Raw genomic sequence first — 18,911 nt, forward strand, 5'->3', positions numbered from 1 at the left:
ATTTTAAAATATCATATGTTAACTATAATGGGTTTAAATTAAATAAACTAAATTTCAATTTCATGTCAAGGAAATATGTGACAGATTCAATAATCCTTTACTGCTTATCAAGCAGATTGTTAAATTTACTTAGACTTTAACATTTAATTTGTAATTCTTTAAACAACGGACATACTAGAATATTCTGTTATATATATTTTTTGCATCGTTAATAAACAAAACATTTTCAGTAAAATCAAATAATATCAAATTAGTAATTATTCATACAATGGACATACTAGAATATTCTGTTATATTATTTTTTTTTGCGTCATTAAGCAGCATAACATTATTCTAGTAAAATCAGATAATATTTTATTGAACGGTCATACTAGAATATTCTGTTATGTTATATTATATATATATATATTTTTTATTTTCTGTTATATTATTTTTGCATCTTTAAGCAGCATAACATACATCTCTGAGTCTGTACACAGGTTTTTTTTACCTGGTCTTGCAGGCATAATGACAGATTTTAAACAGTAGTAACGCTCGAACATGTATATCATAAAAGATGATAAATTTAGGTGGAAATTTTAATATTATATACAAAATACAAAATCTTGCCAAATGAGTAAAGTCACCTACGTATATAACTGCAAATATCTTGTACAGACAATTTAAACATCCAAGGTGTGATTAACACTTAATCACATAGATAAAGTAATTTATTAGTCTAATAATTGCAATTGCAATTACTTACTTTGAGAAGGAAAAAAATGTGCAAAAACCATAAGTGTACCTACAAAGGACTAATTAAATATCATTTTCCACTCAATAGTTGTTTGTAACAATTTTTACAATACAACAGAGCAACAATTTAATATAACTGAAAGATTTTATCAAACAGACAGCTTGAATGGATGAAATCAAGAAATCTGCAAAATATATTCATTTCTTAGAAAGGGAATTATTTATGACAGATTAATTATTGATATTTATTTCTGTACAAATTTATCATATATGCTTCTATATTCGAAGACATATATTTTAGAATCAATATATTTAGATATTTCTTTTCACTTGATGGTATAAAGAAAACTGCCTGAAATAATTTACTCATATCTTTTTTAAAAATTTAACCATGCTATCTTATAATTAAAATTTAAACTTGAAAATTAACGTAATATAATCTGTTGGCACTGCTTTCAATAATTATTATCGTAATTGCCCCTAATTTGTCCATAGTGCATCTTTAATAGTCCTTAGTGGACCATAGTGCCTCCTTAGCGGTCTTTGCTAGGAAAACTGCCTGAAATAATTTACTCATATCTTTTTTATTTTAACATTTATTTCTTAGATTTTTCTTAAGGGTCCTTATTGTACCCTAAGTCACCCCTTAGTGCTCACTTAGAGGTCCTTAGTGGTCCTTTGTGCCTCCTTAGTGGTCCTTAGCGGTCCTTAGTGGTCCTTAGTGGTTTATTGCAGGACTGCTTTCGCAAGTTTGTTCCGCTTCTAATTAACTCCCTTACATTCACATCCACCATTTGCACAAGTCGATATAAATATTTCTTTAAGAAAGAGTATCGGCTCTGTATGAGAAATATATGAAAGAATAGGAGGCTGGACTTCTTTTCCGCTGAAGGTAACACATCCTCAAAATATTGAATACGAACTTCCATACTGGTTGTCGAGAACGACAGGTCAATATCTCCATGTACAAAGAAGGAACTTTTCTGTGGTGAACCTCAGTCCCGTGACGATTCTGCGTAGCGATTTTTAAATTACATTTTAATTATTTAAAAACAAAAATATTAATAAAATTCTAAGATATATCCATTATTTCCTCCCGTTCAGTTAAGTGTTTATGTGAATAAATGGCAAACGAGAGTTTTACACTGTTTTAAACAGAAATTATACAGGCTGACATCAATTTAGTCACGTCCAAAGCTACCCAAACACTTAACTTCATCAAGCGAAATATCCCATGCAAAAACCTAAAAGTTCGAGAAGTAGCTTGTAAAGCCCTAGTCAGGCCACAGGTAAAATATGCTAGCTGTGTTTGGAACCCTTATACCCAACAAAACATCTACTAGATTGAAATAATTCAGCGGAGGGCAGCATGATGGGTTAATCATGACTAATCCCCTTACAGCTATTTCAGCTGAGATGGCATACCCTTGAAGATAGGAGATCTGATTCACGCCTCCTTGTTCTACAAAATAGTAAATGGTTTGGTTGCAGTACCACTCCCTCCCTATGTCAGCCCCCCAATCCCGTCTAACAAGACATACGCATCCCCACTCCTGTACTCAGATCCTCACTCCCTGTAATTACTATAAGTACTCTTTCTTTTCAGCCACCATAGTGCTTTGGAATTCCCTCACAGTACAACTTGTGCAAGCCCCTACCCTGAACCAGTTTAAGCAGGGGTGTGACCAAACTTGCACACAATGCTTAACATGATAGACCTGTTTTTAAACTGCTTTTATTTGTAAATCCTTCTTGTTTTTTAAACTATCAACTGTATTCATGTTTGCATTGCACATCGTGTATTACTTTTATCCTCCTATCCATTCTACTTTTAAATTTCTTGTACAGGCGCGCAGCTGCACATAATACTCACAAAGAGGAGTGCTGCAGTATAAATAGATAAATAGATAGACTCGGACCATGGCTGATTCAGCCCAGATTTGCTTGGCTTATTCGGCCCATATTGTTTAAGTTTTCCTGACACTATAATATCATGAGTAAAAATATAATTTATGAGTATTAAGTTAAATTTCTGATTCAAAGAATAATTAAAGTGCTTATTTAAATGCATACATTATGCATTTTAGCTTGTCAAAACTTCTTACTTGCTTGTGTGGTGTATATTATATGGCCTTACTTCAAGTTAGATCCCTGTAATCAACATTATTTCCTGATCATTGCTGAATCATCCAAAATATATGGTCATTATTGACTCTTAAATCAAAGTTTGTGGTCCGAAATATAATGGTCACTATCTAGTTTTATTCAAAGTATGTGGTCCGAATCAGCCAAAATATTTGGTCCGAATCGGCCTGGGCTGAATCAGTTATGGTCCGAATCGACCTGTTTCCTTTTAAACAATGCACCCTAAAGTGTACACTCATATTACTGGCTCCGCTTCATGTCAAGACGAAGTGATCGATAACGGCCAACCACACTGTCAGCTGTACTGAGTGTAATGGCGTACGTGTAAATACAGCAAGGTAGCTAAATTAGTAGTGTTTACGCTTTTATTAATGTGTTTTACATAACAAATAATCAAGGCCTTCAAGTGGTTTATCGTCTAATATACCACAGTTAAGATGCGTAGGAATTGAACCGCAAGGGCATAAATACTGAAGCATCTAAACGATGAACTGTGGTAAATTAGACAATAAATCACAAGAAGGCCTTGATTATTTTCATTCTGACATGCTTATTGACATATTTTAATAAATATCATGCTGGACTTCATTTACCTGAGGAATAATGTATCGGACATCATGCAGCAATTTGACGTCACAGTTTACGTCATAATGATCTCTTTATGGTCCGCGTGTCAACTATTGTATATTGCGGAATATACAGAGCTTGACTCCCTTCTTTGTTTAACTGGAAATCAAATCGAACCATGTTAGAATGTTGTGTTTTAAAACCACAAATGACAACAAACATCAACATGACAAAACACAGTAAACTCATTAGTGGTAGGGATCAGTGACATAAAATATATTATGTGTACAATAAAACACTATGCCTCATGCACTGGTGTTGACCATATCACATGTCACAAACATCTTAACGTGTTTGCAGGGGTGTAGAAATGTTTTGGAGTAGCAGGAAAATCAAGCAAAGTAGAAGGAAGGGGGGTCTGGGGGTCCTCCCCCAGTAGGGGTCAAGGGGACAACGTCCCTTGTGGGGGGATCAGGGGGGCAAAGCCCCCCGAGCCGACAGTGATTTTTACCTCTCTGGAAGACAAAACTCGAGTCATCTGAGGCAGGTTTTTCATCATTTATTTGGCTTGTTGATGAATTTAATTATGTAAAAGGAAATTCAAAAAACATTTATAATTGGCACATATAATATTGACTAGTAGACACAATTTTACATTGACTAGAAAATGGCAGTATTTGGAACATCACCAACTGTTCTATCATTAGTCATCACTATCATAATCAGACTGAGAATCAGATTCATTCATTTCAAGTCTACATGATTTGTCATAAGCCAACAACTCTGCTCTAATAATATCAGAAATTTCTTCCCTGCTAATGACATTTTCAGCCACTGAATCAGTTTGAACCTCTGCTTCTGAAAAACATTTCACTACACTTGCAGTGGCTGTGCTTTTAGAAATTTTACCTGTAGGCAGTTTCTTTCTTTTTTTCTTTGATAACCAAAGCATGACAGAAGCCTTACAGACCTCATCACACTCATTACTTGAGACCTCTGGACCATTTATGCTAACATTCATTAGTACCTGAAGCATATCATTTTTCAGACTTGACCTCAGCCTAGTTTTAATTCGTTTTACTGCACTAGCTCCACGTTCAGGCCATGCATTTGAGACAGGGAGTGACAGTAAAATATCAGCAAGGTCACTAAGAATGGGGTAGAAATAGTTCAAACTCACTAACCTTTTCAGGCACTCATTTTGAGGTTTGACTTCATCCTCAGAGTTCCACCTTAACAAGTCATATTTTAACTTGCCCCATTCAGCAGTGAGCTCATCTTTGTCAAGATCAAAGTACTCTGCAATTACCTGTATATCCTTAACACCATAACTTTTGAATGCTGGATCATTTTTACCAGGAACCTTGTTTGCATCAATGACAGCCAAAGATGACAAAATTGGCAGAGTGTTGCCAAATCTGGCTTCAATATTCTTTTTTAATGCATCTATATATTTTCTACACAGATACTTCATGCCTGTAATGTCATGGTCCGAGGGTTGTAATTCTAGCATGTTCAAACAACCATCAGTTTCAAGATCTTTACACAGTTTTTCAACTGGGGACAAGCTGTCTGCTATTTCATCAAGCTTGTCATTCGTGTATTGGATGGAAGGGAGTACTTGACAAAGGCCTATGGTTCCTAGCTGAAAGGTCTTGCTAAGCTGATCAAGATGGGGCAAAACTTCTGCCAAGATATAAACAGCACTGACAAACTTGAAACTTCTGATTTTAATGAGTAAGCCAAGTGCAGCTGAATCACTGCTTTGCAGTTTGTTTAGAGTCTGCAACACAGTAGGATATTCCTTGAGGATAGCTTGTACTGAGCTATTAAAAGACAGCCACCTAGTCTGACAAGCTTTTTTCAGCCTATGCATAGCTACATTCTTACTTTTATCTACTGTAAACAGTAATGACTTCATTTCAGTTTGGACTTTGAAATACACAGCTAACTTTTTAGGAGAATTTTCAAATAATTTCCACAACTGAACTAGCCACAACTGAACTTGTTTAAAGTAGGTTGCATCTTCTAATGTGTCAGTACAAGCTAAAGCTAGCCTATGACAAATGCAGTGAATGCTAATCAGTTTAGGATTCACCTCTTTCTTAAGTCTGGCTGCAACCCCATTTTGCTTGCCAGTCATAACAGATGCACCATCTGAAACAAAAGATGACAGTTTTCCAATTTCAAGCTCAAAGTCTGTTAAAGTTTTAACAATCATCTGTGTTATAGTCTGAGCATTAGCAGAATCAGACTCTTCCAGCAAATTATCTATGGACAGAAATACTGTTTTAATATCTTTCTCAGCTCTGTCATAAAACTGTACAAATGTAACCATTTGCTCATAAACAGAAACATCAGTGACATCATCAACAAGTATACCAAAGTGTGGTGCTTTCTTTAGTTTTTCTAAAACAGAACACTCAAGAGCTTCACCCAATACCAAAAACATCTCTCTTAATGATGGCCTTGACTTATGGTCAAAATATTTCATTTCTTCTAACCCTAACTTTTCTATCAGTTGTATCAATGACTCGGCTTTTTTGTTAGGTATTTCCTCTTTAACAAGCCAGTAAATTGTTCTAAAAACCTTCAACAAAACTGTATCTGAGACTTTATCATGTTCATCTATTTCTTTTTGGAAATAGGAGACTCGTTGTAAAAGTTCAGTAGTTACAGCAGTTTTGTGCTGCTGGGTCATAACATGGTCATCCAATGCCTGTAAACGTAATCTTGAGCTGGCTTCCTTGTTAAATGTCTTGGATTTGTTCTGGGGATTGAAGCAGTCATGTTTCTTACACAATAAACAGTATATGCCCTCTCCTTCAACATAAGTAGCCCACCAAATACCTGTTTTGTCACAGTATGACACTTTTTTGTCCAACCAACTATGCTGAAACTTATATTTCATAGAAAGCATACGACTTTCTTCATTCTTAGAAAGGCTGCAACAACCCGCGAAACATTTATCATGATGGTGAGTAACTTTCTGTGCAAATAGATCATCCACTAAAGATACAACTTCAATGGCCTTAGGTACATCTGAGCTATCCTGTGACTTTGATACTTTAGATGATTCTGCATCAGGTCTTGCTTCACTTGCTTCATGACTTTGCGACTTTTTCTGCTCTGTATCATCAGAACCTTGAACATTAAAATATATGCATTCAGTCTTTGCTGATATAGGTTACCATATTACAGAGTAGCAGAAAAGAATATATATTTGTTGAACTGGTTTAATTCTTGATTATTTCTGCATGTAAGCAAACTTAATTATAAAATGTGTTGAAAACATTTTTGGACAGGTTCAGTCTTTGTACCTACCAGTACACTTGGGCATCTGACAGTTTTCTGCAGACTCTTTCAGTTTACTATCATCAGGAATGGAAGTGGCTTGACCTGGTTGATCAGAACCTGAAATTATTGACAAATTTAATTTTATTATAACTGATTAAATATTGAATCTGAAACACACTTACAAAACTTATAATTCATTTATAAATTAAAAAGTACGTAATCTATCATTTCAGTTTCACACTGCCAAATATAGACTATAGTTATGACAAACAGAATCAAAGTCAATTTATTATATATTTTTACTGTCAAAATCAGTATTAGAAAAATTCTATTTCAAAACAAATATCGTACATTTAGTTTTCTTAGCTATCTCTGGGGTATTCTCTGGGTCAGAATCATTGGGTTCTTCTGAAACAAAAAAAAGCAAACATTTATGAAAATCTGAACAATGTCCAATCATAATATTACAGATTAAATATTTAAATGAAATCTAAGTCAATATTTGAGGTTCAACACTCATAACAATTCCTCAAGACTCAAAGAATATTCTGCTTATCCATTTCAAGCCCCTCCCCCCTTAAAACAAAACAAAAATGCAAAATGAATGGTAATTAGTGGTCAAAAGTTCATACGAAAACAAAGCATATGACTGACCCACCAAACTTCTTCAAGAGAGTTGCTGTAAACCAGTGTCATATAATTACAACAGAGATTCACAACAGTCAACACGCAAATTCTAGATCTGGTTCTAATACACAAACGAGTTGTGTTTTGTGTACTTTATTAAATAAAAACTTAAATATCTTTGATTAAAAGTCAGATCTAGTTAATAAATAACGTGTGTGTGTGTATGTGTTTTTTGTTTTTGTTTATTTGTTTGTTTTTCGTTTAGTGACACGCTTGCGAGCCGCATTATGCGGCACATATATATGTACTTTCGTATTGTGTATTCCAGGTTTCCCGCGACAACAAATCAGTCTGTGAAAACAAAAACTTGTAGATTCAGTTGCATAAAACAAAAATATCGGTCTATCACGCTGGTATAAACTTGTAGATTCAGTTGCATGATATACGTTTTACTTACTACGCTTCCTCTGTGGTTGAAAAAAACAATCAAGTGTTTTTTGCTTGACCTTGTCACCCTCCATTGCGGTGTACACACCGTAAAATTTCACTAGAGGGATGCGACTAATGACGTCACGCACCGAGCTAATGCTGCAAGTGCGTGTTTAAAAATAGCAACGGGTTTTTCAGCGGAAGTAAACAAATTATTTACTCACCAGGTGGGTACAACTATAGATTGAGCCAATGCAGCTTCGTATACCATCAAGTTTCCGCGGATTTGAACACAAAATTGACAAAATTTATTTTCGATGTTGCGGAAAAAGTAGCCGGTGAGAATGCTCAAATAGCCGGTTGATTTTTCCGGCTTCCGGCCCATTTCTACACCCCTGTGTTTGTATTATTTCAGTAAATCATTACAAAATTCAATTTATTTTTCTGAAGAACTTTGAACTAGCTATAAATTAAAGCCTATAATAAATGTCTTATAATGCCTAATGCTCGATTTTTATTATATTTTGTTTGCAGATGCAGTGTTTCACATCATTCTGCAGACTTGTGAATCATGAGAGAAGTCGCTGAAAAATTGAATCGCTGACAAGCATACAACAAACAAATCAATACAGTATCTTCATCCAAAATTGAAGAATGCGACTGGTAGTTACAATGAAATGAAAGTTTAAAACAAAACCATACAATTAAATTCTGTAAATGCACTTAATAACAGAGGATTTTATAAGTTAGGCTTAGATGTAACAACCGAAACTAAATCCAAAGAATTTACAGAATAAATCAATTTGAATACAGGCAGTAGAGCAGATAATTGGAATATCAGAATGAGTTTTTAGTATGAGACAAAGTAAATACGATTTCAGAATGGATAAAAATGAAACATAGAAGGATATTACTATGGAAACGGTGAAGGTAGAAAGTTCTCAAAATTAAGAAATTTGACAGATGCTATAAAGGAAACCTTGATAACTCGGAAGACTTTTCGGTAGTTAAGTCTGAAAATGATGTAAATATTAAAACAAGTGGCTGTGTAAATGACCAGGGGAACCCGAAGGATTTAGAATTGAACGGGTATGTTAAAATGGAAGGAGAATTCGAACAAATAATTGTTGCTAAAAATGATTGTGTTTCACCTGAAATTACAGGTTCAGTCACTGTAGAAGTTAATGATTCTGGGCAAAACATAACTGTAAAAACTGAAACTGAGACTCAGCAGCAGACTGATGAGGCAGTTTTGTATCTGGATGAATTTTCACCAAATCTAAGTATGAAAACCGAGAATGAAACTCGGCAGCATACTGATCAGGCCTTTGTTTGTCAAGATGAATTTTCACCAAATTTAAGTATTACAGCTGAAAATGAAACTCATGAGCAGACTGGTCGGGCCTTAGTCAGTGTGAATAATTTTTCAGGAAATCTAACTATCAACAGTGAAAATGAAACTTGGCAGTCAACTGAACCGGCCTTTGTCAATGAGGATGAATTTTCACCAAATCTTTGTATTAAAAGTGAAAATGGAACTCGGCAGCAAACAGATCCGGCCTTTTTCATTGAGAATAATTTTTCACCAACTCCATGTATTGAAACTGAAAATCAGAATCAGGGGGAGGCTGATCCGATCTTTATCAGTAAGGATGAAATTTCATCTAATCTAAGTATTAAAGCTGAAAATGAATTTCTAGGAAATGATTGTCATCCAATTGAAAATTTTAACACAGCATCTGAATTGTCTACAAAGTGCCCAAGTTGTGAACATGAATTTGCAGATTATTTGCAGTATCTGGATCACCGGCTATTATGTGTAGCAGGGAAAGACCAGCTTGATGCTTTTGAAGTGAAGGTAGAGACAGATGATATTACAGAACCTGCTTTTGAATATATCATTCAGAACACTGAACATTTGGAGCAAAACAGAACTTTACCAGAGGTCAAACAGGAGGTTGGTAAAAGTTTGTTTTGATATTGGTTTAAAAGGGTTTCATAAAACTTGTGTAGCGAAGTTGTTAAAGTCATTTACTTTGAATTTTTCCACCCCTGAGACTGCTATAAGGATCTAGACTGTAATATTATTTCATTTCATTTGGTACATGCTTTGGGTTAGAGTTTTGATGTATTTCATTCTGTTAATTCTTGATAGATTTACTTCAGACTTAATATAAATGATTCAATTATCAACTACATTATTTGATTCTGGCAGCATTTTTTTTGCATTTATCCTTAGAGAACCAGGTTAAGGTTTTGATGCACTTTCATTTGAGCTCTGTTACTACTTGATAGATTTGCTTAAGTCATTGTTCCTTGGCATCATCCACACCATATTAGATCTACCCAATAGTCATAACTCTTGCAGCAATATTTCATGAATTGTGATCACAATTTTCTAAGAATTTCATGTAAAAGTTTTAATGCACTTTTAGTCTGTCATTGTTATAACATGATGGATCAGATTCAAACTTTAATTAGTTGTTCCACAAAAACACCCAACATCATATGACAAAGTCTATAAAGTATTGATTTGCATGTCATTTTTTCTGGGATGAATGAAGTTGGGGTGCTTATATACACCCATTTTCTTAATTTTTTATTTTTCTTCTCTGATTTGAACTTATCTCATCTATTCAGAAACTCGCACTCTTGTTTTGTTTCATCTGACAAGGTGGTATTACTTCAATGAAAGCTCTAGTTTCCTCAGATATACCATATTTTACTATGTAGCATTGAAATAGTTGAGCGTTCTGCCTTTTCGGATAACCGCGAACCCTTGTTAATTTCTGTTAGTTCATTACAACTTTATTTTTTTGCATTGCAGATTTATGAAACGGACTTCGAAGCTGAAAAGAGTAGTTTGGTTACTGAGCAACATGAAGCCACAGATAAGCTAAACATTCCAACACAAGCCGTACCTCAGTTGCTTGTACAGAACAGTGCTTTATGCAATAATATGCATAGTCCTAAAACTCAAAGTCAAGAAGATGAAGTTCTGATAGCATGTTTTTATTGCAGTGAGACATTTTTGCGTGAAAGCATGTGTATCAGATTTGATAAATACATAGAACACTTGCAAAAGCATCTAAACAAGATTAATAGATATGATACAATTGATGTGAATCATGAAGTTGAGCGTCTGAACAATTATTTAAGGAACATGTTTACCTTGAAGACTTGCAGAATTACTGCAACCATTTGTCAGAATGCAACTTGTAATTACATATTTGTAGATATGTCAGCTGCTGAAAAACATAACCTAATTGTACATTTTGGTTTCCTTTATGTTTGCACAAAGGTTGATTGTCATAAAGTATTCCCTAATAAGGGTTCATTACGTTCACATGAAATTGTTGATCATGCAAAGATAGTCGATATTTACTCAGCCAAAAGACCTAAAAATGCAAAGACTAGAAGTGATACTAATGGCCTAAAAACTGCCTCAGTTGGTACCGTTATTGAAAAAGCAAAGTCGGTTAAGCGTCAAAGGGAAGTAACTAATACATGTAGAATATGTGGTAAAGAATTTTCAACTTCAGTAGGTCTGAAGTCACACTTGATCTGTGATCATCCAGGTATGACTCCAAAGCAGCTGGATTATTTTTCTGGCCATTGTGAAAATGAACTGCTAAAATTAGATGTCTCAGAAAAAGAGGAAGGTGTCATTGACAATTCTTTGAATCCAGAGAAAAAAAGAGTTAAGCTTTGTAAACCAGATTACGTACATTTGCTCTCAGAGGAATCAGAAAAACTAGACAAAGATGCAAGTAACTGTGCTAAAGTAAGACCATACAGAAATAGAAAATATATGACAAGGCAAAGAAAGCATCAGTTAATATATGACAGAAATGATCTACAGAATAAACTGGCAGTTTGTCAGACAGCAGCTAATATTGATCAAATGGGAATAACAGCAGTGACAAATAAATCATGTAATGGGGTTAATGAGAAAGATGAGGACGTAAACGTAATGATTAACAATATTCTAGACAATGCAAAAGACATAAATGATATCATGAATGTGGACGCTTGTAAAATGGATGGTACAGAGAGAGAACTTGGAAAAAGTGTTGCTATGAGAAAGCCGAGGAAACGTTCAAGGAAGAAAGTCAGACATAAAAAGAAATCAAAACTTGGGAAGGCGACAAGTTCTTGTAAGGAGAAGAATGAGAATGACAAAAACGATGAAAAACAGTGCGGAAAGAGCTCTGAAAGTGTTGATGAAGATGTAAAACATTCTGTTGAAAAAGACACTGTTGCAAACACTTTCCCATGCAAGTTTGGATGTCATACGGTGTTTTATACAGATAAAGATTTAATAAAGCATGTAAATAAGCAGCATGTTACCAAATTTCCATGTAAAAGTGCAGGCTGTAAAATGGTGTTTGGAACGACTGAAGAAAGAAGGAAGCATGTTAAAGAAAAACATATGTATTTTCATCCATCACTGGTTAAATATAAATGTACACATCCTGGATGTTTTAAAGGCTTTTATAGAAAATTTGACTTGCATGAACACTTGCGCATTTGTACCCTTGGTCCAAGTATAAATCCGAAGATAACTTCATCAGATAACGGTATTTCAGAATTAAGGAAAAAATTGTTAGAGGATGAATTAAGAATGGAAGAAGCTGACTCAAATGAGATCCAAGATGATGCAAATGTAAATGGCAACATCCGCAAATTGTGTTGGTATATTTGTCCTATGAATCAGTGCTATTATGGAAGTGAAGTGAAAAATAATATTTACGAACATTTGAAAACTGTACATATTTGAAATTCACGAAAGAATAGATAATGCTACCAAGAAGAAATTTTACTGTTTTTGCTATTGACACAAAATTTACTGATAAAAACAACCATTGTAGTGCTTGTTAGCTCACCTGTGCCAAAGGCTCAGAGTGAGCTTATGTGATCGCTCACCCGTTTGTTCGGCCACACTTACCTTTAAACAACTTCTTCTCCTAAACCACCAAGCCAATTTTGATGAAACTTCACAGGAATGATCCTTGGATGGTTTGCTTTAAAAATTTTCAAAGAATTGAATTCCGTAGAGAACTCTGGTTGCCATGGCAATAAATTTTTTTTTAAAAATCTTTTGTCCAAAACCACAAGGCCTAAGGCTTTGGTTATGTAGCATCATCAGTGGGCCTCTACAAAGACTGTTCAGATCATCCCCCTAGGGTCAAATATGGCCCCGCCCCGGGGTTCACATGATTTATATCGACTTACAATATGTCTGTAAATCTTCCAAAGGGAAGTATAGTACAAATCTGTGTTGAAATAAAGAGTAAAATATCAACATAGATATATATCGACTTATATAGGGAAAAACTTTGAAAATCTTCTTATCCAAAACCATAAGGCCTAGGGCTTTGATATTTAGTATGTAGCATCATCTAGTGGGCCTCTATAAAGGTAGTTCAAATTATCCCCTAGGATATAATATGACCCCGCCCTGTGGGGGTTACATGGTTTATATAGACTTGTGTATGGAAAAACTTTGAAAATCTTCTTGTCAGAAACAAAAGGGCCTAGGGCTTTGATATTTAGTATGTAGTATCATATAGTAGCCTCTACCAAGATCGTTCAAATGATCCCCCTAGGATGAAATATGACCCCGCCCATGGGGGTCACATGGTTTATATACACCTTAAAAATCTTCTTGTCTGAAACCACAAGACCTAGGCGTTTCATATTTGGTATGTAGCATCGCCTTGTGGTCCTCTATTAAGATTGTTCAAATTATTCCCCTGGAGTGAAAAAAGGCTCTGCCACGGGGTTCCCTAGTTTTACATAGACGTATATAGTAAAGAACTTTGAAAATCCTTTTGCCTGAAACTGCAAGGCCTATGCTTTTGATATTTGGTGTGTTGCATTACCTAATGGTCTACTACCAAAATTATTCAAATTATGCCCATGGGGTGAAAGAGGCCCTGCCCAGGGGGTCCCAAGTTTTACATAGACTTGTATAGGAAAAAATACTTTAAAAATCTTCTTGTCTGAAAGTTCAAGGCCTATGCCTTTGATATTTTGTATATATCATTACCTAGTTGATCTCTTACAAGATTATTCGAATTATGCCCATGGGGTGAAAAGAGGCCCCGCCCCAGGGGTCCCAAGTTTTATATTTACCTGATGACCCCAAGTGATAAGGGTCACCCGACTGTGACCTTGACCTACTGACCTACTTTCTTATTTTTATGCCCCCCTTCGAAGAAGGAGGGGTATATTGTTTTGCAGATGTCGGTATGTCGGTCGGTCTGTCGGTCGGAATGTAGACCAATCAGTTTCCGGATGATAACTCAAGAACGCTTGGGCCTAGGATCATGAAAGTTGATAGGGTGGTTGGTCATCACCATCAGATGACCCCTATTGATTTTGAGGTCTGTATGTCAAAGGTCAAGGTCACAGTGACCCTGAATAGTAAAACGGTTTCCGGATGATAACTCAAGAACACTTGGGCCTAGGATCATGAAAGTTGATAGGGAGGTTGGTCATTACCAGCAGATGACCCCTATTGATTTTGAGGTCTGTATGTCAAAGGTCAAGGTCACAGTGACCCTGAATAGTAAAACGTTTTCCGGATGATAACTCAAGAACACTTGGGCCTAGGATCATGAAAGTTGATAGGTAGGTTGGTAATGACCAGCAGATGACCCCTATTGATTTTGAGGTCAGTATGTTAAAGGTCAAGGCCACAGTGACCCTGAACAGTTAAACAGTTTCCGGATGATAACTCAAGAACGCATAGGCCTAGGGTAACAAAAGTTCATAGGGAGGTTGGTCATGACCAGCAGATGACCCCTATTGATTTTGAGGTCAGTATGTTAAAGGTCAAGGTCACAGTGACCAGGAACAGTAAAACGGTTTCCGGGCAGTAACTCAAGAACGCTTGGGTCTAGTTTCAGGAAAATTGATAGTTAGGTTGGTCATGATCAGCAGATGACCCCTATTGATTTTGAGATCATTAGGTCAAAGGTCAAGGTCACGAACAGTTAAAGCAGTTTCTGATCTTCTTGTCTAAAACCGCAGAGCTTAGGGCTTTGAAATTTAGTATGAATTATCATCTAGTGGTCCTCTACCAAGATGATTCAAATTATTGCCCTGGGATCTAATATGGTCCCGCCCTGGGGGTCACATGGTTTATATAGACTTACATAGGGAAAAGCTTTTAAAATCTTCTTGTCAGTAACCTACAACATCTAAATTTTGACCATATGTATGGTTTTGAGTGGCAAGATGAACCTTGACATGAGTTGACCTTGACCTAGTGACCTACTTTCACATTTCTGTAGCTACAGCCTTCAAATTTGGACCACATGCATAGTTTTGTGCACCGAAAACAATTTTGACCTTGACATTGACCTAGTGACCTACTTTCACATTTTTGAAGGTACAGGCTTCAAATTTGGACCACATGCATCATAAATTTTGTGTTCCGAAATGAAATTTGACCTTGATTTTGACCTAGTGACCTACTTTCACATTTCTCAAGCTACAGCCCTCAAATTTGGACCACATGGATAGTTTGACCTTGAAATTGACCTAGTGACCTACTTTCACACTTTTGAAGGTAAGGCTTCAAATTTGGACCACATGCATAGTTTTGTGTACCGAAAAGAACTTTGATCTTGAGATTGACCAAGTGACCTACTTTCACATTTCTGATTGTACAGACTTCAGATTTGGACTGCACGCATATTATTGTGTTCTGAATTGAAATTTGACATTAATATTTACCTACTACCTACTTTCACATTTCTCAAGCTACAGCCTCCAAATTTTGAAGCACTTGCATATTTCTGTCAACCGAAATGAACTTTGACTTTGATATTGATCTAGTGACCTACTTTAACATTTCTCAAGCCACAGTTTTCAAATTTGGACCACATACACATTATATTGTAACGAAATGAAATTTGACCTTGATTTTGACCTTGAGCTAGTCTTGAAATTTGGAACATTCAAAAATGGCTCAGTGGATGGGATCAGTATCACTTTGTAATCTCTTGTTAGGTTAAAGGTCAAAGTCAGATTAAAACAGAATTGTAGAACTTTAATTTACAGTGAGCATATAATTTCTGTTCCTTGTGCAATTACTAAATGCATCAAGGGGGCATTTCGTGTTCGACGAGCTCTTGTTTAAGATACAGCCTTGAAATTTGGATGACATGTACAGTTTTGCACACTCATCTTAAAACTGACTTTCAGTGACCATGAATATGACCTACTGACCTACTTTCTTGTTTTTTAAACTTTAGCAAAGAAATTTGTTCAAGCAAGCAACTCAGGTGAGCGATATAGGGCCATCATGGCCCTCTTGTTTTTGTTTTTTACCATAAATTTTAATTAAAAGTATTCAAGCTAGGCGTATTAGACTGAGTATGTGAATAGAGGTCAGTATGTAGATTACGCACATATATGACTTAAGCTTGTAGGTCATAGGACAGTAAAAATTGATTCCGCTCAATGACTTCTATATGCATCTTAGTGCTACACACAAACGTTCCCTATGATGAGAAAATGTGTCGAAACATGATCTATGCTTGTCGGTTAATAGTAAAAAAAAAACAAGGATGAATATCCAACAGGGAAAGCCACGTTCAAAAAACGCAGCCGCCCCAAAGACACACACGAGCAACTCCCGCACACCACACACAAAAATTAACACAAAAGGACAAAACAAACAAATACAGGAACACAGAGGGGCACCGCCTTGGAACGGTCAGTGGCAAAGTCACCACTGATGAGTTTAAACCAGTTTATGGTGCACCTAACCTCACTCTTACTGCCACTGTTTAAGGTCAAGTAAAAAATTGTTTCTGTTCCATAACTTTTAATTGCATTGAAAGGTCTGTTTTATTACTACACAGAAATGTTCCCCGTGATTAGATAATATGTCGTGCTCATGGCCCATGGTTATCAATCAAGGTCACACTATTGAAGGTCAAGAAAAATTGTTTCTGCCCTGTAAGTTTTATGTGCATTGATGGATTATCTTAGTAAGTTAGTACTGCATACAAATGTTCCCCTAGATGAGATATGTATGGTGTACATGACTTGTGTTTGTTAGTCCATGTCACTATTGTAAAATAAGTAAAAAGATTTTTGGTTGCGGGTTTATCCCGTAACCAAAGTTAAGTGTATTTCTGACAATCATGTAGCATCTTTATTTGATTCCAAATCACATCCAAAGGATATGTTCATGTGCTACACAAAGTAGTTCCATTCATGAACAATGCGGATGAATTATCAATCATCAAGTAGTTCTTATTCATCCTCTGTATCCATTCACGCTGGCCATTTAGATTAAATTAGATCTGTCAATGATTAGGAATTCCAGCCTATGGTTACATCACTGACTTCCAGCTGTTCATGTAAGGCCAGGCAGAGTTTATCTTAGATATGAGGCACATTAGTATTTGTTTCTTATACATGTATATTTAAAGATTGGCATTTAAAATGAAATTAAATCTAGCAAAACCTGCAACCATCAGACATCTCAAGGCTTTGATTTGTTTCTTAGCTCCTAAATGCGTTGAAGCAGTTTTAGTCTTACAGTGTTACCAGTAAGTACATGGAACGAACACTAACAAAGTTTTCCACAGGTAGGGTACCTGTATTGCCACTGTAATGCTCGGTCTGTTGTTGTTTTATCCATAGAATATGTCATATTAATTGACGAGGGCTGTACGAGCATAAAAAACATTTTTTGGATAATTTTAGATTGCATAGAATGTTTATACATAAATATTATACTTCATTTAAATTTCGTTTTACATGTGTTTGAAACATTTTCATTTTACATTTTATTTGTTATTATATGTGATTTGTATAATTGTATTTGTAGATTTACATTTACATCATGGCGGTTCTTTGGTTGAAATTTTAAGTAAGACCAAAGAGCTATAAAATACTTATGTTTATACCTCCTTGGTAGGACATAGTTCTTTAGAAAAACAAATGACTATCCAGAAATGCTGCAACGCTTTAGATTATTAATTTCATCATATAAATGACATTGTATTCCTTTATAAAATAAAGGTTTATTTCTGTTACTTTTCATGTACATGTAGTTTTTATATCACTTGTTTTTAGCTCCACTATTAAGAGAAAAGGGGGGCTATTCTACTCGCCCCGACGTCGGCGTCGGCGTGAGCTTTCTTGGTTTAAGTTTTTCGGCAACCTTTGTTTTTTTGATACTATTGCTTATATCTTGCTGTAACGTAAGGGGCGACTAATAGGGCCTTAACACTTGGTTTTGCTGTAACTCTGTGATTCAAGCAGGTGTACAGATTTTGATTCCGTACCTCATGTTTTTATTTCGATGTAAATGAGATGTGAAATCAAAATTTGTAGTTCTGTTTGGCGTCATATAACCTATAATACTGTGTTGGTGCGCCGTAAACCCAAATAAAAAAAGTAACTTCACATAAACATTGCCCAGCATAGAAACAAAGTATGTGTAGGGGCTGTGTCTATTATACCCAACGTCAGGGTCACCAAGGTGTTATATATAGGTTATTTTTAAGGTTAAAGTTTTTCGGCAATCTTTGTTTTTCTGTGATATCTTTGTTAGGCTTATATTTTACTGTAACTTCACATAAACATTGTCTAGCATACAAACAAATTATGTACAGGGGCTGGGTCCAACATACTGGAGGTCAAGGTCACCAAGGTGTTATACTTTAGGTTATTTTTAAGGTAAAAGTGTTTTGGCAACCTTTGTTTTTCTGTCATATCTTTGTTACCATGTTGCTTATATATTGTTATAACTTCACATAAACATTGTCCAGCATACAAACAAAGTATGTGAAGGGGCTGGGCCCATTAGTTGGCAAAGGACACTAAACCCCGCTCCTTTTAATGTCAGAGTTGCTAATATGTTTTGAAAGTGTGATGACTTTATCAAATTAATTCATAGCCTGTCCATGAAGCTTTAAAAATATTACAACTCGGGGTACACATTGAAAGAGATTGTAAGTAATTCTTACAATACGTAGGTTCCTGGCAAACTGGACAGAAAATGGACCATATTATGAACATTGTCCAGCATAAAACAAAGTATGTGCAGGCGCTGGAAACATTATACCCAAGGTCAAGGT

The 18,911-nt window shown here is 35.5% G+C and overlaps 2 protein-coding genes across 2 annotated transcripts; one reads left to right on the forward strand and one right to left on the reverse strand.

Moving 5' to 3' along the window:
• Positions 1-1,512: 1,512 nt before the first annotated feature.
• On the forward strand, positions 1,513-17,869 carry LOC123538720 (uncharacterized). The gene is made up of 3 exons (XM_053530184.1): positions 1,513-1,627; positions 8,335-9,757; positions 10,628-17,869. Exons 2-3 carry the CDS (start codon positions 8,900-8,902, stop codon positions 12,578-12,580), a joined length of 2,811 nt encoding a protein of 936 aa, XP_053386159.1. The 5' UTR covers positions 1,513-1,627; positions 8,335-8,899; the 3' UTR covers positions 12,581-17,869.
• Positions 4,151-7,226, reverse strand: LOC128550596 (zinc finger protein 862-like). The gene is made up of 3 exons (XM_053529879.1): positions 7,096-7,226; positions 6,772-6,861; positions 4,151-6,591 (listed from the first exon to the last, which is right to left on the reverse strand). The coding sequence occupies exons 1-3, from the start codon at positions 7,202-7,204 to the stop codon at positions 4,151-4,153; spliced, it is 2,640 nt and encodes an 879-aa protein (XP_053385854.1). The 5' UTR covers positions 7,205-7,226.
• Positions 17,870-18,911: the final 1,042 nt, after the last annotated feature.

Source organism: Mercenaria mercenaria, chromosome 18 (genome assembly GCF_021730395.1).
Source record: "Mercenaria mercenaria strain notata chromosome 18, MADL_Memer_1, whole genome shotgun sequence".
Lineage (NCBI taxonomy): Eukaryota > Metazoa > Mollusca > Bivalvia > Venerida > Veneridae > Mercenaria > Mercenaria mercenaria.